General features: G+C 34.9%; 1 protein-coding gene across 1 annotated transcript in view; it reads right to left on the reverse strand.

Annotated features, from left to right (window-relative positions):
- The window catches only part of PLA2G4A (phospholipase A2 group IVA), a 147,451-nt gene that overhangs the window by 13,748 nt on the left and 109,785 nt on the right, over nt 1-23,918 (reverse strand). The window contains exons 11-15 of the mRNA XM_058539851.1: nt 23,191-23,328; nt 23,010-23,102; nt 19,385-19,456; nt 14,581-14,823; nt 6,320-6,504 (exon numbers count right to left, since the gene is read on the reverse strand). Coding sequence (XP_058395834.1) covers nt 6,320-6,504; nt 14,581-14,823; nt 19,385-19,456; nt 23,010-23,102; nt 23,191-23,328 — 731 coding nt within the window. The remainder of the gene's footprint in view (nt 1-6,319; nt 6,505-14,580; nt 14,824-19,384; nt 19,457-23,009; nt 23,103-23,190; nt 23,329-23,918) is intronic.

Below are 23,918 nucleotides of genomic sequence, written 5' to 3' on the forward strand. Positions count from 1 at the left end.
AAAATGTATTTTTAAAAACTCAGTAAGTTATATTTAAGAAAATAAGTACTTTAAAATAGCACCTTAAATTTAGAGAAAAATATACTTTTCATTGAACTTTCACTATTCTTGATGCTTCTGGAATGTCATGAATTTTAAGTTGATCAACTCCCAATGCCATTTACAAAGAAATAACAATCTGAGAGAACAAAGGATTTAATGTATATTAAAGCATTTGTTTCATAAACTATTAAGCTGAATATGATTATGTCTCACTGAAAATCCCATATGTATGAATAATATCTTGTTTGAAATGTGAGAAACCACTTTTTACCACTAACTCCTTTTTTTCCCCCTGTTCAGTTGAATTATTCAGCTTTTTATTTCTTGTCTAGCACTGTTCACAATTGTTCATTAAAGATTATTCAACATCAAAATAAAACCAAGAGTTCACAACGTGGCTTAATTGCGTGAGAACAAAGAAAAGAAAGAGCTTTCTAGTGTTTACAAACATGACTCAAGAGTATGACCAACGATGTGTGGATCTGTGGGGAAAGAGGAAAAGGGAATTGCATGAGGCAAAAGACCAAGCTATTTTTAGACAGCTATTTCATGCTGGAATCAGGAAGCGAAGGAAACTTTCCCTTTCCTTATATGATGCTGATGTGGAAAAGATTAAAAACCCATGACTATAACGACAGTGATTACAGGATGAAAAAACCGTCTCCTCTCTGATGTCTCATTTCTCTGTTTGTAAAGACTGAGAAGCAATGACACAGACTATGAGTAGAGCAGACGAGTTTGAAAAGGGTATTTTAGAAGAATGCAGTGAGCGAAAAAACGCTGCTCCACAAAATATAGCAATATGCCAGAACTGTGTTCTATTATAACTGTCCATTTCAGTTGCTGTTTGACACCTCACATACTTCAGATTTCCATAGACTAATTCATGGTAAATTTACATACTACTAACTGAAATGATTTTCTGTGGAGATAAAAATTTGATAATATCCTTCAAAGTGATACTTTGTAAGATGTTTGTGCTCACCTTTGAGTGCTAAAACATCTTGAAGGATAGAAAAAACAATCTAAATAACATAGAAATATATTCAAACTATAGTGTGAATGACATATGTATGCCATTTTATTTATTTATATATAGATAAATATATATTTAAATATATAAACATGTATTTTAAATATTTAAATCTATTTGTTTATATATTTATGTGTAAATTACCTTTTCTCTAGAGGAAATGAGTTTTTTTCTCTGTACAAACCAAGGATATGTGCTTTCTAAGATGGTTCTCATTATTTAAGACCTATTTTGAGATTGGGGAGCGGTATGAGGTATAAGTATGTAAATAAATTTATAGACTCTTAAGAAAGTATTGAAGCAATATAAGATACAATGGACAGAAAGCACAACTTAGAATTCATTATTTTGTGATTATGGTCATTCTTGATTCCAATAAAAAGCATGCTGGTATTGGGTCCAAGTGTTTTATAATGCAATGGACATGAAAATAATTCTCTATATCTAATAGTGTGTAGAATTTTCATAGCACTTTGAAGTTCTCATTAGTTCTTCTTCACTAAGAGGTTACTATAAATTCACAAAAATACTTAAGGAGAAATTAAAGTTGGGTATAGCTACTCATCACAAGACATCTGATCCTCAATAACCGATACAGGTGTAGAGGGTTGAATGGCAGCCCTCCAAAAGATAAGTCCATGCCCTAACCCTCTAGGACCTGTGAATGTATGTAAACTTACTTACAAAAGGGGTTTTTGCAAATGTAATTATGTTAAGGGTCTGAAGATGAGATCATAGTGGATTATCTGGGTGGGCCACAAATTCAGTGACAAATGTTCTTATAAGAGACAAACACAGAGAAGAGACACACACAGAGAAGGCCATATCAAGATGGAGGCTAAGATTGGAGCTATGCAGCCACAAGCCAAGGATAGCCTGGAGCTACCAGAGGCTGGAAAAGGCAAGGAAGAATTCTCCCAAGGAGCCTTTGGAGGGAGTGTGGCCCTGAGGACACCTCGATTTCGATTTATGGCCTCCAGAACAGTGAAAGAACACATTTCTGTTGTTTTAAGCCCCCATGTTTGTGATAATTTGTTATGGCAGTCCCAGTAAACTAATACAAGAGGTAAATCTGTAAATGCTACATTTAATAACATGAAGTTCCCATCATCAGCCACGGTGGATTGATGCCCACAAAGCTAACACATGGACTGGTTTGGTCATGATAGCGTGACCCGACCTAAAAATCATAAGTAAATGGTATGCAGAGGTTCTAAAACAAGGATCATGGCCTGACGTCAACAAATAAATCAGGTTAGTTTGGAAAAATACAAATTCTTTTTCCATTATTTGTGGGTTTAAATGGAATTTTGACCTTAAGTGAAATATAGGGAGATAACGCTAATTTAGATACATTACTTTTATCATTTGTGAAGACTGCCTCATTTCAAATTTTCCTTCCTTCTCTCTTCCTTTTCTCCTTCCCTCATTGCCTCCTTCTCTCCTTTTCTCCTTCCTTCTTTCCTTTTATTTTTAAGATAATGAACCCTTTGTTCTGGCTTCTGGTCATTAAGCATTTAAAAGGGCACTGAAAAACTGAGCTAGATTTATGTCCAATTTATGGCAACATAATAAAAATAACATAATTTATGGCATAACTCTAATATATTACTCTTCATAAAATTTAGTAAGGTAAAGAAAAAAAAATCTCCAGTAGTAAATTCTGAATTCTCCTATATTCCTGGCTTGCTCCACAAAAGATCCAAAGTTTTTTTTTCCCCTAAATTCAGAGTCTTTTTATTTTGCAGACTTGAATATAAAGACCCTGACTTATTTTCATGACCAACATTAAAGACAAATCCTATTAGAATTCTTGGTTGGACCCTAACGGCAAACTAAACTTGCATGACATATATCTAAGTTTTTAACGATTTGTCAAAAGAAACTTGACATCATGAAACACAGAGCTGCTTTTCTTAAATCAACTAATAAGAATATTATTTGGAATCATAAGGTTTTTTATATCTGGAGTTAGGGCATGTGCCTACTAATCTAAAAAAAAAAATTCCAGTACCACTGACATTGACGTCATCAACTTTCAAGGCCAGTTACAATGTAGATATCATACAAACTGTGGTTGCCTTTATCAAAAGCCATGATATCCATCATTCTATATCTCTCCAACAAAATCTGAGATTTAACTATACTTATGAAATGCTTATATCAATAATTGTGAAATAAAGTTAATGGTTCTAATTTTTAGTCCAGCATTTATACTCTACTCTTCTATTACAAATGGCATCCATTTCTCAGTCTCAAAAATAGAAAATTATTCACTGTTCAATCACCTTAATAAAATCATACTGCATATATACAGTTATTACATTGCAGCTTCTTCCCTCCTGTCAAAAAAACTTGATGTAGATTCCTCATCAATTTTTAAACCTTACTATACTATTTCTAAAATAAGTATCCTAGTTCAATATTAATAGAATAATATTCTTATCAATTTAAAAATTATATTTGGGTAATCTTTTAGATCCACAGAGAAATGCATATTTTTATAATAACAATCATAACAACACTCATAAGTTTAAAAAGTCACTTTCAATATTCTAAGATAGCCTGGAAAGTTCATTTTGTTCTCTTTGAGTGTCCTGAAGTTCATTTTAGGAGAAAAAATGTATCATATATAATATACTGCAATTTCCTTTATATTAGGTCTTTAAAAACACAATTCACTATTTCCAGAGTGATAGGTTTCATGCTATACTAAACCAATAATAAAAAGATATTTATATATACGGAGGGAAGAGGTGGGATGGAAGGAATTGACAAGATAATTCTAAAGCACATCTATGAGAATACACAACTGGAAATGCCTACAGACATATATGTATGTATATGTGTGTGTGTGTATATATATATATATATATATATATATATAAGTAATGATTGCAGACTCTCTAAAATAGTAAACATATAATAAAGCTACAGTTATTAAAATTCGATGTGGTACTGAGATATAAATTATCAGATTGTCAGATGGACCAATGAAATACAACAGACATACACAAAACAGATCCTGGTGTTCTAGAATAATAACATAGTATATGATAAAAGATTTACAAAGCACAATGGTTCTTTTTAGATGGACAAAGTGATATTTTAAAACCTTCTTTAACATCAGCTCATTGAGGTAGTGGATCTCTGATTCATATGTAAGATGTTAGCTTTGACATTTTATACTTCCACTGGTAAAATGAATAATACAGTTTTTTTCACCTCCAGAACTAGCTTCTAAGCTATCTTCTTAGAGTCATTCATCGAAACTCACCTCCCCCTTGCTGCTCACAGGTCACCAATTCTGCTCTTGGTTAACAGTCACCCACTCTGGTGCAGTACTTCATTATCCTATGCTTGGGTTACAGTAAATCCCTCTTGATTTTAATCTTTTGCCCCCAGTATTTCAATTCATCCTACTTTCCACTGTCAGATTCATCATCCTAAAATTCCAGTTTCATGAAGTCATTTGTCTGCTGGAAACCTTTCATGGATTCTCTATTTCCTATCTTAAACTCTCCCCTAAAGCCCTCCTAATGGGAGCTTAAAATCTATCACTTCTAATTAGATCACTCCCATCCTCAAATGTGCTCATTGTCACCTCTGTGCCATTTCCACCCTGTTCCATTAATTTCCCTGCTCATCTACTCCAGGACACACCAATCTATTCTTGTACGCATCTCCTAGAACACACATACTTACATAAACCCAAAGAACTATTTAGCAATAAGTTTCTAGATTTCCTTCCAAATGGCTCTTGTGTATATAAGTCTTTCCCCCAAAAAAGCTAAAATGTTATGGAGATCAAGTACTTTGTTTTACCATTAACTGCTGCACACAGCGCAGAAAAAGGTACATGTCCATTGTGTACAAAGGAGGCACCTAGCGAAGGGGAAAGAGCATTAGATTCTCATTCTGGAGCCGTGGCATGAGGTCCAGCTGGCCGGCTTCTTAACTAGCACCTCCTCAGCCAGGTCCTGGGCTATGCTCTTTTCGCCCATTATCTTATTTAATTGTTGATGTGATGAGATCGCTTATCTCACCAATCCTTGTTTTCTTGTCTGAATACCACTAACAGTATTTAAGTTGTGTCTAAAGAAAGCTTAAATTGCTCCAGGTGGAGGTAATAATAACATTAATAGTCTCACTTGGGTGAGGCCACAGTGCTGCCCAGCAATCTTTCTATTTTGCCTGCTCAGAACTTTTCTTTACTTATTCACGGAGACAGACTTTTATTCTCTGCACATCCCTGGTTCCACTACCTCCATCCTCTCACTCTTAAAAGATGACACTGACTCCTAATTCCTATAACAGTTAGAAGTCATCGTGAGAACTTTCTTAACTTCCCTTTTTCATGCCTAACAATGAGTCTCCCTCCACAGCCATTATTTCCTCCCTTCCCTCCTGCCCCAATATGGACATTTCTATACTACTCTCCATCTGTACTTTTGCATTTCCTTTCCATTCCTCACCTCGTAACTTTCCCAAGGATATGACTCTGCAACCTATGTCATCTCTCCATTCTCCAATAACATCTTCATTAATGACTCCTAGCCATCAGCATTTAAACACAGTCAAGTCTCTTTTATTAACAACTCACCCCTTCGTGTACACACAATTTTGATGTTCCCCACATCCTCTTGTGGAGGGAGTCCATCTCCTTCTTCTCTGGACAGTCTATAGCATTGTCTCCATTTTCTTAACTTCCACTCATCTATCAGATCACTGCAGTATGATTTCTGCCCTCACAACCCTAATGAAACTGCTTTCATCCAGTTCACCAAAGACTTCCTTGTTGTTAAATATCTTCAACTGGTTTTCATAACACTGTGCACTTCCTTGGTTTTCATCCTTTTCCCCTGATATAGTCGTTGCATCTTTGAGATACTATTTTATGCTCCCTGTTCCTCTCCCAGTATACATTCTCCGTGCATGGTTTTAATTATCTTTTACCTGCTAACTCCCAAATCTCAGCTGAATTTCTTTTCTGAACTTCAGATACGTTGTACTATTCCTGTCCTGCTCAGGACTATAAACTTCAATGCAGGTCATGGGGAATCATTTAAAAGTTTCTTTAAGCAGGGGAGTAACTGAATCACATCTGTGTTTTAGATATATTACTCTCAATAATGTAGAAAATAGGCTAAAGGAATAAGAAATTGGGGTCAAGAGGACTAAGGCATATACAAGGCATGGAAAAGAATGTGATAGATAATTGAATGCCATATAAATTCTCCTTACCTTGAATGGAGGACTAGAGTCACTTGGCCTTGCAGAAAAGTCAAAGGAGATGATGAGATCAACTCCTCTCTGAGGTCTCAGGATCAAGGGGTATGGCAAGTTAAATGTGAGGCCACTGTCCACTACATGAATCTTTTTACTTTTGACATCCAGAGGCTCATATATTCGCTCAAACTCGTCAGGATCTTTTAAAAGGAAAGAAAAAAAAGGATGAATTGAATGATTTAACATTATTTAGAATATAAAAATATTTGTTATATAAATTTGTGAGACAGACTTCTGTATGGTGAGGCCCTCAAGCTTTGGAGACAAACAGGGCTAGGCATGAGTCTAGCTTTAACAATTATAAATTAATTATTGTCTTTAACTCTTAGTTACTTCATCTGTAATATCAGGGTAAAAGAATCTATCAAATAAAGTTGCTGTGAGGATTAAATGGGACAATGCATGGAAAGTACTTAGCTCAGGCCCTCGTGTAACCATCATAGACCAATTCCTGCTGGCCCTATTATATCCTATTGTATCAATAACAAAATAGCAAAGTTATCTTGCAGGGGCAACAAGCAAAAACTGCAAGTCATGTAGCTGGAGCATGCCCAGAAGATGGAAACCTTGTCCTCAGATGACCTCGAGCTGCCTAGAAACCGAAAGTTCCCTAACTATGGAACTTAATGTAAAGAGAAAGCAGCATGGGGAATCTAATAAAAAGCGAGTGGTCCCTTGAATTGTAGCATAATAGATTTATAAGACCGCTATACTCCCACCCACCGATCAGGTTACACCAAGCTAGTATTTTGCATAACCACTCCCACTCCCAACTCCTTAAAAGTCTGTCCCCACTTCAGCTCAGGGAGACAGATTTGAGCCCTGCCTCCTGTCTCCTTGCTGGTTGACCTTGCAATAAAGTTCTTTCTTCTCTCAAAAGCCAGTGCCCTAGTATTGGCTTCTACGTGCATCAGGCAGCAAGACCTTGCTCGGTAACACTGATATTAACTAAGATGTGCATTACGATCTCTTTAATAGCATCATTTCACAATGCATAGATCTTTACTGCTTTAAAAACATTTCCTCACACATTATCTTGTTTAAGTCTTATAACAGACATGTGAGGTAGATGATATCTATAAATGGAGAGTGAAATAAACTAAATTCATCCCTGAAGTGACATAACTGGGGTATGGCAGAGTCTGAATGGATCCCACACTGCATCTCTCTAGGTGATGGGAGTCCAAGAAAATAATCCAGCCAACGTATTCAGCAAACATGTATTGTCTGCTACTATTCAGGTACTACTCTAGGTGTTGAACAAGGTAGGTGCAAACTCTGCTGTAAGAGAGCACACTGCTGATAAACCAGTAAACAAAAAAAAGATAGTTCAGGCAGTGATAAATGCAATGAAGTAAATAATAGAAGATAATATAATAAGCAGTAACTTCAGTTGGGTAGTCAGCAGAGACCTCTCCTCTCCTGAGAAGGAAATCTTGAGCTGATACCAGATTAATAGTATAGAACCGACCATCTAAAGATTTGAGGGGCAGGTATTTTTTCCAGCGAGAGAGAAGAGTGAGAGCCAAGGCCTTAAGGCAGAATAAGCCTGTGTAGTTATGTTTGAGGAACAGCAAGGAGCCTAGTGTGGCTATAGCATAGGAGGAGCACGGAATGAGATGACAAGGGATCTGAAAGAAATCAGGACCTAGAAATCATTAGTTTTATGAAAAGACAATATTGATAACATGCTGCTCTTCACATTTATGTGTGGTGCTCCTAGTTCACTTGCCAGGAAAAAGAAATGTGATCAGAATTGAATTGATTTGAGCTGAATGAAATGACATGCAATTGTTTTGTTCTGCCCCCTTGTCCTCAAACTTTTGTTCCCATTTGTTCTATTAGGAAGAAGCCTGGCAAAGCTCAAGGGGGAGTAGAATAGAGGGAAGGTGTTTATACTAGACATGCATTATGATCTCTGAGTAAGCTTTTAAATTCCATGCAGCAAGCATTTTCACAGAGGAAACAACAAAAACTTGACAGTCAGACCAACCCCTGTTTGTACAATCACCTATAAAATGTAGTTAATACCTATTATCCAGGAAAACGTTCAGCACGTGGTAGGAACCCATTGCATATTAGTTTCCTCCCTGTATTTCTAAATAAGAATAATACCGACTGTAATTCTCTCATGGTCAATTTTATCATTACATTTTAAAAGCAAGAGATCAAAAAAGAAGGCAAATCTTTAAATTCTTACTGTCCAATTAAATCCACAAGGCTCATCATCAATAAAAGCTGAAATTAAAACACCAGTGAGACAATTAGCAAGTGAGACAAGTTTATTCAATGTGAATTGAAACAGGTCTAAATTAGAATTTGGTTTAGTTACTTAAGAAAATATCAATATCCTTCTAAGTTTCTACAGTTAACAGACAGTCATGTGTTTTCTTTTCTCATATTATTAAAATGTCTCATCTCTAACATAGTGAATAACAAATGAATGTTACAAATATTTACTAGTGACGTATATGAATGAAGAGAAAAAGAGTTGACAGCTGAGGCAATTTTTACCACCCAGAACAGCTGAAGGAAAGACGGAAGGTCTGAATAAATGGTCTTAAACAAAAAACCAATATGCTTAAAAAACAAGCTATAAGAGGAGTGGATTTAGATGAGAATAAGGTCATATGCTGAACGAAAAGGCAGGCCAAGTTAAAAAAGAAAAAAAAAAAAAAAGTCTTGCTATGTCCAAGATGAATGCCTAGGCCAACAAGAGAGAAGAGAAATCATTCTTTAATTATCTTCAGGTTAATTCTTTTCTCATCAAATATCTACGAATTATAGTGACAATGAACTCTGCCATCAGCCAATATTCTAAATTTCTGTCATAGAACCTGGAACCTGAGAACTGTAAAATTGAAAAATATATATATTATCAAACCCAATTTTAACATTTATTTCTGTGAAATTTTTATTGTTTAAAAACTGCATATGTGAACTTTTTAAAGGTAAAAATTGTAAGACTTCGTCTTATATTAGTTTTAAAATATTTTACAAAGAAGATGGAAATTCATGATTTGGGTACTTTTATTTCTCCTAAAAGCAGCTTTATTTATTTTGAGTGTCTATAATGTATTAAAAATTTTATGTATAAGATTTATCATCCTTATAAGACTCTTACAAAGGAAATATCATTAATGCCATTTTAAAGATAAGGAAACTGAGGCCCAAAGAGGTCCAGGTTGGCACAGATGTGAGAGTTAAGATTCCAATTCAGGTCCATGAAGTCTAAGCCCTATGCACCGTGTCACATTGTTACTTCAGAAAGTAGCATGGCCATAAAACCAAAAGAGGTTAAAATGAATAACTTAACAAGCAATAACTACAGCGTATAGAGGGTATCTACAGTAACCTCTTTTACCAACCATTAAAAGCACATTAATATGTGTATTTTATCACAATTAAACATAAAAAGTTAAAACACATTAATGGGATTTTTTTTTTCTTTTTGGTGAGGAAGATTGGCCCTGAGCTAACATCTGTGCCAATCATCTTCTATTTTGTATGTGGGATGCCTCTGTAGCATGGCTTGATGAACAGTGTGTATATTCAAGCCCGGGATCCAAACCCACAAACTCCGGGCCACCAAAGCAGTGCGTGCAAACTTAACCACTACGCCACCAGGCAGGCCCCAATGGAAATATTTTTAATAATGCAATGATTTTCCCTAATATAATAAAATATAATGATAATTCACAAATATTTTTCTTTGGCTTCATAAGCTTAGTGCTTTTTGAATTTTAGGTAAAAGATTAACCAAAACCAAACCATTTCCCTCATATTCTGTTTGATTTGCCCCTTCTCATCATGAAACTGGTAGTCTCCTTTTTTCTCTTTTAGATCCAAGGTTACATTTGACAGGAAATTCATTTTGTGAACCAACTCCCAGCATTGGCCTGTAGCTAAACACCATGGTTTCAACCTTCCAGGTAAACTGACATGAAGTAGCGTTCCTTAATTGTGTTGTAGAGAACATAATTTTGCAAGATATTAACAGATTTTCTACACACAAAATAAGAGTTCCATGATCAAATAGGATTGAAAAATAAAACTCAACAGCTTAAAGTCATAGCCAGTGATATTGTGTGTTCCTTATTCTCCTTACTATGCCTTGGACTAACAGCACTTTTTAATGAAGATACTACGTAATCCCTACAATAACTCTATGAGATAGGTAACTATTATTTCTATTTTATAAGTAAACTTGGAGTAAATAGTGAGGATTGTTGCATCCTCACTAACCTACAGTTTCATCAGGATCAGGGTTGCTGGTTTTCAGTTTTACTCTCCTTTTCTATCATTGTTAACTGAGGCTCATGCTTAAGTAACTGTTAAAACTGTACAGCTAATAAACGGCCCAGCTGGGATTTGAATAAAGCCAGTTTACTTTTAAAGTACTATACTGAGGCACCTTTAAGTAAGACTTCTTAACTTGTTGGAGTACCCTGCATTGTGAAGACAGGGGTGGAGTTGTTAGATTTTCCAAGTTTATTTGAACTTGAACCCAATTTATTGTATAACATATACTAAAATGTCATAGGGAGTTTGATAAATGCCACTATGGAAGAACATCCTCCCATAATTTAAAACATACATGGTTCTCAAACCTGTGAATGAGTTAATCAGTTTCTTTGATAGGAATGGAAACACCCTATGTTTTATAATTTTGTACTATTTCCGTAGAGCAGTTCAGTTGTGGATATTTGCGATGGTCATTTTATAAACACATCACACAGATTCAATTTGCAATGTACAAATATTTGGATTTTTGTGTTTTGAACTCTGGCTTAAATTAACTCATATCTTCATTTGTTATTCCAGACGGCGTGTGTCACAGTAAATAACATAAACACAAAAGTAAACAGGAAAGAAGTCACGTAACTAATGGACGGCTTCTCCAAAATTAGTTTCTACAGGAATACAGCTATTTTGAAGTAAACAAAGGAGGGGAATCTCATCATCTTGTAGTTTCTCTTATTTTCAAAAGATTGTCCGCAGGGTGAAGTAATAGGCACAAAAATAGTGCACTAATTTTCTCTCATTTTAGGTTGAGAGATTGTTTTAATTCTAAGATGCTCAAATTTTAACCTGCATAAACAAAATCATCATACGGTAAAGTAAAATGTAGGATTTTTTCCAACATAATAACCACAGCAGTTAAAAATCTCGATTTTTTTGGATGGAAGGGGTGCAAAAATAAAAGAGAAATAAACTTAATTAATATTTAATTAAATTATGGTATTTTAGCTGTATAAATGTGTTTAATGAAGACTTTATGAACCAAGATGATCACAGTTCATGGCAAAAGTTTAAAATTTTCATTTCACATACATGGTTATTCTAAAACTTGGAAATAACCAGAGGGAGATAAACAGTGTTTATCTTAGTAAGGAACTGGTCTGAAAAAGCACTAATTGATTCACTAAATTCGGTCTAAAATGCAGTTCATTTTTAGCAATCTTTGTCTGTAAGTAATAAATTTGAATAAACTCGTCACTGACTTAACTGAATTTTTGACTAAAATCAATATGCCATATACATTTTTTCAACTGGATAAATACAAAGTGAATGAAATAGAATTTTAATGAGATCCACACTAAGAAATAAAATGTAAAGTTCTTTCCAAAGATCATTAATTTAAAACAATTTTAGGCTAAAACATTTCAAAATATCTCAACAAAAGCAATGTTTAGTCTATGTAATATCGTATTTAGGGATAATTAAATTTTCTACTTCCTCATTTTATTTTATGAAAACTGTCCATGACTCTTCTTTCAAAAGGCATCGAATAAAGAAAGGAGTCAAATAAGGTGACATAAAACTATTATTCTCCAGGCAGTACAGAGAGGACAAATGAAGCTTGTGTTTCCTCACTGACCCACAGCGTCATCACGATCAGAGTTGCTGGTTTTTAGTTTTACTCTACATTTCTACTATTGTTAACTAAAGTATATAAATCCCTCTATTAATCAAAACTTCGAGGAAGGGTCAAGAAACGGTTTTAATCTTTATGAGGGCAAGGATTACTCTGACTTGTTGACTGTGGGGTCCCTAGTACCAAACCCACTGCGAGTGCTCAGCAAATACTGGGTGAATGCAAGAACAAACAAAGGAAGGAAGGAAGATGAAAATGAAGAACAATTTGAAAGATGAGAGTAATGAAAGAGGCACATTTCCTAAGGTTATCAAATTTATCTAATAAAAATACAGGATGCCTAGTGAAATTTGAATTTCAGATAAATAACAAATAATTTTTTAGGACAGGTATGTCCCAAATGTTGCAAGGGCCACACTTATACTATGTATATATTATTTGAAATTCAAATTTAACTGAGCATGCTGTATTTTATCTAGCAAGCTACCTATCAAGATTCACTTCTGAATCTACATAAAATATTGCAAAACTACCAGGAAGTTGTTAAAATGTGGAGTGCAGAACACACAGAAGGAGGTCTGCTGGGTGATGCGACCAAAGTAATAACGTAAAACAGATACAATAAATTAAACACAAAGGAAACTTCCATTTTTACATCAGCAATGACTAATGAAACCAAGGGCTCTGAGGAAGGGAGTGTAACAGAAAGGAAAGTCTTCTCAGCAACGTCAAAAGGCCTGTGTCCCAGTTCTAGCTCAGCTGAGCAATTTTAGCCAAAGATGATAACGATCTTCTTTGATCTTCCTTTTCTATAGAGTAAAATAGCCAAAGATTCTTTCTAGCTCTAAATGTTCTATGAGGCTAAGCCTTTTTTTTTTAAAGCCCATCATCATTCATCCATAAAGCCTGCATTTCTAAGGAAGACACATTTAATTGGTACTGTAATGGCAATAAGTATAATCATGTGCCACAACACGTGAAAAATAATGTTACTGATTGTAGGGTCAAGTGTTTGTGTTTTTTTAAATTTTGGATGACTTTAAAAATAGACATTAACTTTATCACAAATAGACTTTTATAATAGTTAATATGAAAGGGTTTGGATTGCAGGTATCTAATCAGCCATACCTTATATCCTAGACTTTGATACCATAAATGTGATGCAAAGCAGAGTGAGTTTCTACTCCCCTTGTTTAAACAACAGAGGTAACTTTTGCTTTTTCAAATTCCCTTAGGTTCAAGCAACAAATAGAAACAGCATTACCAAAACAATGACAAAATCTAAAGCCATGTCTTAATTTTCACAAATATTTTATAGATCTGATGCTTAAACAAAGAGTGGTAGAAAGTTTTCCAGAAAAATCCCATTCAAGTTTTTATAGCATCCTGTCAATGTCCTTAGGCAGAAATGACTGAGAAATGACATTTGGGCAGTTAAGGGGAGAATGACGATATGACAAAGTAGAAAAATTTAAGATGACGGGATCATTATAAGAAAGATTACTACGTATTGATAAGTCACCAAGGAAGATTTAACTTTTAGTTTGAAACATGCATGGAACTGTAGAATCAAGGGAATTATTCTTTGGAATTTGGCTAAGTGACAAACCTCAAAGTGAGTGGGTTCTTACCAGGTGACCTTAAGAAAGTTACCTAACCTCACTGAGAACTGGAGGGACAGATTCAACAGCCTGATGGGACACTGCATGTGAACTCAACTCCACTCCAACCCCTAGACTGCATGCATTACTGCACTGCCCTAGAGAGCCAGGCTCAAGACATAGACCAGACTCTCTTACAGCTCTGGTTCTGCTGAGACCTTTGCCAAGGAGAAACACCCACATAAGACTTGAAGGAGGAAATGAGACACAGGCTATGTTTCTGCTATTTCCACTGCCAAGCACAGGTGTGGGGGCGTTGGTGAGGGTGATTCGGAAGTGTTTTTGGAATCATTCCTGGATGCTCAGCCCGGAGCTTGCTCCTCCAAGCCTCAGAACAATTTTGTGAACATCTACTTCCCTACTTCAAACTCCTTTCAATTAAACAAGGGAGGGGGTTTCCTGTTTTCTGTAAGTGAACCCTGACCAATACAGGGAAGATCTAAGGTATTTCTCAGTATTTCAATGAAAGTTTTCTATGCTGACGTGGCGATGCTATTTCCTATTCAATATATATTTTTTCTTCCAAAAAACAGTAATTCGAAACCCTTCACACATTAAATGCATGTTGCTGATTGAGTATAAAGGAATAAGTATTAATAATAATTAAAATGCTTCTCCCAGAGAAGGAATAAAGATTTCCTGAATAAGCTTCCATGGATTATATTTTGTGTACTCACCTGTTACAGCTGCATCCAGTTCATCATCATCCACGGATTCCTGTGTGGTAAAGTCTCTCAAAGGAGACAGTGGGTAGGATGTATTGAGATTCAAGCCCAACATGAAGTTGTGCACCTTCCCAGCCCGTCCTTCTCTGGTGTTGAATAAAGCTGAGTCACTCACCAAGGCCATTAGCATACGATGGACCCAACTTGCTTGATTATCATTTTGATAGTCCCTTGCAACATCCTCATTTTCAGTGCCTAAAGAAAAAGAAAAGATCGTTACACAGATTCCAAGATCCACAAAAAAAAAAAAAAAAAAAGGTTCTTCTTCGGGCAATTGAATGTTAAAATTAACAACGAATCTCTTTGGCTTTTGATTTAACAAATGTTTATTTGTATGTTTGAATATAGTAAATATCTCAGTTAACCATTTTTGTTCTTACTTTACCCTTTACCTATAGCCAATCTAAAGGTTGTGTCCTTGACAGTGTTACTTGGTCTAGTCTTAGATTTCCACATAAACTTCTATTTTCCCCTTTCTCTCCTTCCTCAGTCCTTTGCTTCCTTTCCCTTGGCTACACACACACACACAAACACAAACACATACAGACACAGGAAAAATCCATAGTAGCTAATCCTATCCTCTTCATTTCTTAAGTTTCCTTCCCTGTTCTGTTTAATAAACATCCCGAAATTATGCAAACTGGGAACAGACAACTGAAGGATTCACATATTTGCTGCTCAATAAACACCCTATGAAGAGTCATTTCATCCTTATTTATAAAGTTTGGGTTTTAAAACCCTGTAATGTAAACACATGCTTTAAAATGTTTTAAAATTCAGCAATCTTCCAAAAGAAGCAGTTTTAAATGACTTTTTCCTTAAAACCTATGCACACATTACTACTACTGGAAAGCTGTATTGTGTAGTTATTTAGACCATTGGCTCCAGAATCAGACTGCCTGGATTCCAATCCTCTCTCCATTGTTTACTAGCTAGTTAACCCTTCTCAGCCTTCACTTCCTCATCAGTAAACCTCAGAGGGCTGTGGTGAAGATTAACTGAGTTAGTGCATTCAGGTGAAGTTCTTAGAAATGTGCCTGGCCCATATTAAATTCTTAATAAACAGTAGTTAATAGTAGAAATAGTTGTAGTAGTAGCAGCAGCATCATAATCATAAATACTACTCAATCATAATCCAAATCTAAGAACAATATAGGTAATCCCATCCACCTGAATCCCTTCTCTTCAGATTTCTGGGAACTCTGTATATAAATATACACGCATATATAAAACTACATGTGTATGTGTGTTGAGAGAGAGAAAAGAGAGTTTATGTTCAAACTTCATAATTTCCGATAAATGTTAACTAAACATACATGAAACCATAATAAATTTTTATCTACACAAAGATTAGTTTAACTGACCTGAGTAAATGAAGATTGGTTTTTAGCACCGAATCTTAGTAAATGAAGATTGGCTCTGTCAGTAACCAATCCAGATGGCTCAATATTCACAAAAAACAAATATGCTCTTTTCTACACTCACACTTTTCGAATGCCAAACATGACAAAGAAAATCTTTCACTAGAACAAATTAGGCTTTAAACTGATTTATATCTCCAGTTACAGAGGATATGAATAAGACACTCATTTTCCAAAGATTTGGAGCTGCTTCTTCTTCATCATCATTATCATTATTACTATTATTATTATTATTAAATAAACCCCACTTCTGTACCAGCAGAGGATCTACTTTCCTTGTGATATATTTGGAAATGGCACGTCTTACGGGACAAACCCAGCAGTCAACAGATAAATGATATCTATGGGTTCTTAGCTATAATACTAATAGTAAATTTCTATTTGCATAGCTCTTTACAACTTAAAGCCCTTTGTATGCATTTGTTAATTTGATGATTACAAAAATTCTGTGAGAGCAGGTAAAATGATGCCAGTATAGATTTGAAGAAACTAAAGTTGAAAATGCCTAAAGATCTTTCTCAAAATTATATGACTAAAAATGAAGGAGCCTTAGGAGAATGAAAAGACAAGCCACAAACTGGGAGAAATTATTTGCAAAAGACATATCTGACAAAGGACTGTTATTTTTTCAAAACATACAAAGAACTCTTAAAACTCAACAATAACAAAACAAACATCTCAATTAAAAAATGAGCAAAAGACCTTAACAGGAACCTCACCAAAGAAGACACACAGATGGCAAGTACATATATGAAAAGATGCCCCACATCATATGTCATCAGGGAAATGCAAATTAAAACCACCATGAGATACCGCTACACACCTAATAGAAATGCCAAAATCCAAACCCGACAACACCAAATGCTGGCAACAGGATGTGGAGCAACGGGAACACTCACACTTGGCTGGTGGGGATGTAAAATGGTGCTGCTAATTTGGAAGACAGTTTGGAAGTTTCTCACAAAACTAAATTATACTCTTATCATATGATCTAGCAATCATGCTTCTTGGTTTTCACACAAAGGAGTTAAAAACTTATATCCACACAAAAATCTGAACATGGGCGTTTATAGCAGCTTTATTCAATTATGAATACAAAACTTGGAAGCAACCAAGATATTCTTCATTAGGCGACTGGAGAAATGAACTGTGGTACATCCAGACAATGGTATATTATCCGGTGCTAAAAAGAAATGAGCTATCAAGCCATGAAGAGACATAGAGGAGACTTAAATGCATATTACTAAGTGAAAGAAGCCAATCTGAAAAGGCTATCTACTATGTGACTCCAATTATATGACATTCTGGAAAAGGAAAAACTATAGAGACAGTAAAAAGATCAGTGGTTGTCAGGGGTTGGGGGTGGGTGGCAGAGGAATGAATAGACAGAGCACAGAGGACTTTTAGGGCAGGGAAACTACTCTGTATGATACTATAATGGTGGATACATGTCATTATACATTTGTGAAAACTTATGGAATATACAATACCAAGAGTGAACCCTAAAGTTTGGACTTTGAGTGATAACGTTGTGTCAGTGTAGGTTCATGGATTGTTAACAAATGTCCCACTTTGGGACAGGGTGTTGATAGTGGGGGAGGCTATACGTGTATAGGTGCAGGGAATATATGAGAATTCTCTGTACTTTTTGCTCAATTTTGCTGTGATTCTCAAACTACTCTAGAAAATAAAGGCTGTTTAAAAAGAAAAGAATGAATACTGAGAGCTAATAAGAAATCCTCAAAAACATCCTAATTATCATTCTCCAATCTAGGCTGGTACTAAAACCAAAGCAGCCATATTCAAAGGGTCCTTGAACTTCTCAGCCTTAAGACAATCATCTAGTACTACAAAAGTGATCAAATGTACTGATCATCTACAGTAATGTACTGAATAATTGACAAATCATTATTACCTCTGCTTGATAGTCCCTAAATCAATACATAATTAATTCTAGAAACGCTAGGCATATGCTGTCTATCCCCTTTGTAGGCTAGCTCCCTTCATTAAAAAGAAATTCAAAATTTGAAAAAAGACCTGAAAAAGTAAAAAATAAAATAAAATTGAAATTAAAAATACAAAGGTGCCAGAATTAAGACTTAGTTCCTTCCAGGGCAGGGTTCTTTCAGGGTTCCTGCTTAATGATGACCTGGGCTGCTACATCTAATTAGGCAAATCATCGACTGCATATGGCAGCCGGACAGCAGGCAAATAGAGGCTGAAGTCCACATTGTGTACAACTGGCCAAGCCTTGTGCCTGATTGGGAGCTTTGTCTGCCCAGGAGAGGATTCCCTTTTTTAATAGTCACAAGAAACTGCACGCTAGCCAAGCTATGGGCCTCTAGCTGCATTTTTGACAGAAGGCATCTTTTCTCTAATTTGCACAAACTTATCTTAGGAGGAAGTAATAGTCTAGCTATGAAAAGAGAATTTTAATTTTAGTGTTAATGCAGCAAGGATAAAACAGACTTTTCCAACATCTATACCATAGCTGGTGGAATTTGTTAAGTTTTGGACAAGAAAGCATTTAACATCTAAAATATAGATGACCGTATTCAAACTGTAGTAGGACATATGCACCCAGTTATTATAAAATCTTCTCTTTGTTTGTTTAATCGTTTTGTTTGTTTTTGGGTTTGGACTACTGGGAGCATCTGTACAAATGGCGGTGTCAAAACACTGCATCAAAATGTAAAATCACTCCTTTTTACCACAAATATCCCTGATCCTCGCCTTAACCCTTCTCCAACTCCATCACTATCCGGTCCACACCAGGCTGAAAGCTGCCTTGCCAAAATGTAAAAGAACTCATTTGTACTACAAAGTAATATATGCAACAAAAAGTTCTTGATAATTCTACCCTACTTCATTGCTGATCCTCTCCTAGGAGGTGGAGTGTTGGCAATAAGATAAGGCTCAGGAATGAAATGAGAATGCAATTTTCCATGTTACTTAATAATAAAATTTTAAAAGACGAAATTTTAATTTTTAAAGCTATGTAAAAATGTTCCCAAATCAGTCTCCATGCTGAGCAGCCCGGTGCTCTAATCAGATTTAAAACAGAATTTGATATTTCTACCATCTCAGTTTGTTCTCTAATTGTTCAATTGATACTGTTTTTGAGGTCTTAAAAGGAAAAGAAATAAGGGATACTTATGTTTTGCATATGTTGTTACATACACAGCATTACTTCTCTCTTTGAACTGAAAGCTACAATTCTATCACTCAGTGCCTTAAGCAGAGACAGCCATTCGCATCTTGAGTGAGAGAATCAGACAAAACACTCGTAGTCTTTCCTAATGGACTTCTGCCAGACAAGGCTCCAGCTCACTTACCTTTGGGTTCTTGTAATTCATCATCGCTATCTGAGCTATCATTACTCACAATATGCTTTGCTGTAATATTTTCTGTGGAAAGAAAACAAAACAATTGAAGGCTCTCAGGTGTCAAGACTGACAGTTAAATTTACAATGAGGAAGTAATCTCAGCAAAACCCCAGAGTGAGGTCTACTAGATTTACTAGTGCAAATTTAGATCAATTTAGTAAATCTAAATTTATTGCATTTATTATTTTCAAATTTCTCATTGGAAAACAAAATTTCCCAAGACATGAAAAATTAGTTTCAAATTTATTCTTTCATGATTTAAAGTGGAGAATTTTTACTTATCTTAATTCTGACAAGAAGAATAACTTGATTATAAGACGCTCCTTGTTATATCAAAAGAGTATATTTTTCTTCAATTAAATATAAGTAGTGTTTATGAAGGTATGTGCAGGGTAATACCAAAACCTACGGGGGCGGGGGCTACAGAACAGTTTCATCAAAATGAATGAAAGCTACTAATAGAAGTTATTTTTTGATTTTCAATAATACTGAAAATCGTCTGTTGAAATGTGCCATTTGGTGTCGAGAATTTGTGCTTCCTCAGGCCATATTAAGGGGGTAGTTATAAAAACTAAAATAAAACCCATAAATCCTTAAAAGAAAAAGACAGGGGTAAGATCTAGCATAATAACTAGTTGTCTTTTTTCAAGTAAAAAGTACCTAAACTATGAAGTACTCAGACCATTCTTATAATCATCATTTGTAGAAAAATCAAACTTTCTTTGGATGCTTACATGAAACTGCTTTCTGTCTAGTGATTTTTTTCCTTATATTAGTGAATAGAATTTTTTTTTTTAATTTAAAAAAACTGACTCTAAATTTATAATTTTCGGTGATAGAATCATTTTGGGGGTCTAAACTCAGAGAGATATAGGTGTTACATTTTGTTTCCCCATATTACTTTGCATACATTTATTATACCTACATAAATGTCATGTCCATGAATAATCAAGAGTACATAATGGAAGGGTTAATAAATGCTTGAGTCAGTAGATTGACTTTTTAAAAATTTTTAGATTTATTTAATTTTACTGGTATGATTACACATGTAAAATTCAATAAAAGAAAGTGTTCACTGGCTAATATTATTATTCATTCCATTTCATGACTATTACAGAAAGTAATTTTGTTGTATAGAGGAGAGGGGATGCTAAGAAATGATCCACTCCAGGGGTCATATACATTAGGTGTGTTTCTGGTCCTACGTGTATTTTGGCAGGACAAAATTTTCTTTCCTTATGTATTTTTTTTTTTTTTTGGTCACATTTGATACTCTCATTTAAGAAGAGAGTTCACCAAAATATTGTCTTCTTTATAAGGAAGTTTTCATGATACGAATAGCTAAATATTCTGAATTTATTTTCCATCACTAGAGTATAATGTATAGCTTCATCTGTTCAGAAGCATAGATTGTTCACATTCAAAACTCCTAGAGAACATAGAGAATTTCATTTAGAGTTAACTGATTGTGATCCTATTTACCTAAAAGTCTTTCTTTAGAAGGAAGAAAAAGAAACAACAACTACGTTTGAACACTCCTTTAAGAGGTAAACTTTAGTCAGCCAGTGGATGAAAGAGTCACCAGGAGTCCTCAGATTTCCCTCAGTCCCCTCCCTGGTCTCATTTCTGGAAACCCTTCCCCAATCTGAAGTAACACGCATCCTGCTGACTGGCGGTTCTCAGGTACACAATATTCCCCTTAAGTCTGACACGTAGAACAAGTGAATAAGCTACCAAACCACTGGTCTCAACGGGGACGTCTCCACAACAAAGAATATTCTCAACACTATTTAGTATAAACATTCTCCTTTTCCTTGGCCTTCAGCCATTGTCTCACCCACCTTCAGATGTGTTGTTTCAGTCCTATTCTCTTCCTGCCTTAGGAGGAAAAAATAACAAACCCTAGGTTTATCTGGATTATTCAACAGAGGAGCACAGGGAAGTGAGCCTCATAATATGTGGTACTTATGTTCTTCTTCTCTCTCTTTTTTTTTTTTTCTGAAGTCTTCACATAATTTAGAGAAGAGCTAATTATTTCCACAAAATTAAAGTTGAGAACAGGATATTCATCAGGGATGTGACGTTCATTAAAATAAATCAAGGCAGAGAATTTCAGCATTCTACACTTTGCCTTGCAGTTGCCCTGAAGAGAATGTGGCTCTGTAATTAAGGCCAGAGCAGGCTCACGAGTTCCACCAACCTTGGCTGCTTGTTGACTAAGTGAGGCTCAGAGGACAGGAGCAAGTTCATGTACAAAATGCCTTTTTTTGTTTTTATTTATATTTTAAAATCTTTGGCTCTAGTGCAATCATAAGATCACTTCTCTTTTACTTATTAAGAACAACCCAAAAATGCAAATAATACTGTTGAAGAAAATATTAAGGACTGAGGAAAGTTACTAGAATTACTATAAATATCAAATAACAAAAATCAATTCTTGCAAAAGGAGTGATAATACTACTTTTAAGCCAACTTGTAGAGTATTAATTAATGTTACAATTGTATTCTTTTTTGCATCTAAAGCTTAATTAAATCAACTGCCATCATCTGGAATAGTTAAAGGCAGCTTGTCAAAAAAATTCTATAGTAAGTTTTTTACATGCAAGTAATCTTCAAATGAATTGATTGTTGAAAAAGTCATTTATGATACTCAGTCAACTCTGTCCTCAAATAGATGTGTTATACTTCACGGACAGAGAAGAGGTAGTAGGTAGTTAGTGTGCTGATAATCTACAGGACCTTCCTCTCCAGCCCCTGCTGGGCTGGCCCTAAATTCAGATTTAACATCCCACTGCTCTTTCCCACCACGAGTCAATGGCCATAATGAAATTTCGTGTTGATTACAATATAGACGGCAAGGTATTTAGGAGATACTGAACGTCTGTTTTGTTTGCTTTAAGTTTGAAGTAAAAATATTCATCCAAGAAAACATATGTTCCTATGGCATTATTCTTATAATGAATGAAAACCACTGGTCCCCAATTGAGTTTAAGTCTACTTTTTCAAGTTTTGTAAATATTATTTTTAATTTATTATGGACTAGAGTTAGATTTAAAGAAAATCATTAGTGTTAGTTTGCTACAGGTAATTCAAAATATTTTTTCCTTCTTTTTGCTATGAATTAGCTATAAGAAGCTAACAGAATTCTAGTGAGTTAGTATTTAAGGGATAAATAAGCTGAAAAGTATGAATTCATCTTTAATCATCATACTGTGTTCAACTGTTGATGAATCTAATCTTTAAAAAGCTACTTTATTTGATAAAAGAAGTATTCTCAAACACACGTAGTGTGTTTAGATGTATAATGACTAAAAAGGAATGGGGATGCCCTAGTAAAAATTATTCTTAAGAATCAATGGTTTTTATGAATTTCCCAACCTCCATGTCAGAATAGTCCTTAAGAAGTAATATACATATGATTTCTGGGAAATATTTAGGTTGATTCAACCAAATTATTGATAACTTTAGAACAATTATAATCTTTATTATGATTTAATTTTCTCTATATGTACATGTTAATGAAATGTATCAATGTAGCACAATTATTCTTAATGTAAGCATGTTTTTACAATACCTAATTCTTCCTCCATTGTGGAACCTTTATTTTGTGAGCCAGAAACTCCTAAGACTCTGTTGAACAATATAGAAAAGGCACTGCCCCAGACACCTAAAGTAAAGCAAAAAAAAAAAAAGAATAACTTAGAATGCACCAAGATTTAAAATGGTCAAACTAGTGGTAGATTTTGATCACTTACCCATTAAGAAATGCAAAGGGTTTTCTTCATATTTCTTCACAACTGTTCCCATAAAAAATTTGCTTCCAAATAAGTCAGGAGCCATGAAAGTCCCATATTTAGCCATGCCAATCTCATATGGACTAAATTCAACCCAATCTGAAAGCATTTAAAAAAAAATGCAATCCATTAATAGGAAAATACTACAGAGATGTGCACAGCTAAAGATCACTTCAACAATGCCATGATTATTCTCCTTTATTTAAAATACGTTTAAAGAATTAACCAAATGCCTATTACGTATATGGCATTGTATAGAGGTTGGGGGGAGAAAAGCTTGTAGATGAATAAGATGAGAACACAAAATGATCCCTTCTAATTTGCACAGATTGAATACCCTTTCGCATTTAAAAACTCAGACGTCCTTTATAAAGTCCATTTTAATTCTAAAGAATGGAAAATTGAAAACTGCTGACTTAGAAGTAAAATTCAGGAAGGAGATAGAGAAATTAAATTCTTTCTGATAATGCAAGCACACTATGAAAATGGAACAAAGTGTTTTCTAACATTTGCCTTTTCTTCCTCTTTCCTTAATTTTGCTTATTAACCATTATTCCATCTCACAAGATTACCATGCAAAATTTTATGCTGAATGTCTTAGGAAATACAGGGTAATAGAGTCAACAGAATAAACTTTCTAAGAGCAGAGGCTCTGGAGCCAGAGCACTGGGTTCAAATCCCATTCTGCT

Source organism: Diceros bicornis, chromosome 4 (genome assembly GCF_020826845.1).
Source record: "Diceros bicornis minor isolate mBicDic1 chromosome 4, mDicBic1.mat.cur, whole genome shotgun sequence".
NCBI lineage: Eukaryota > Metazoa > Chordata > Mammalia > Perissodactyla > Rhinocerotidae > Diceros > Diceros bicornis.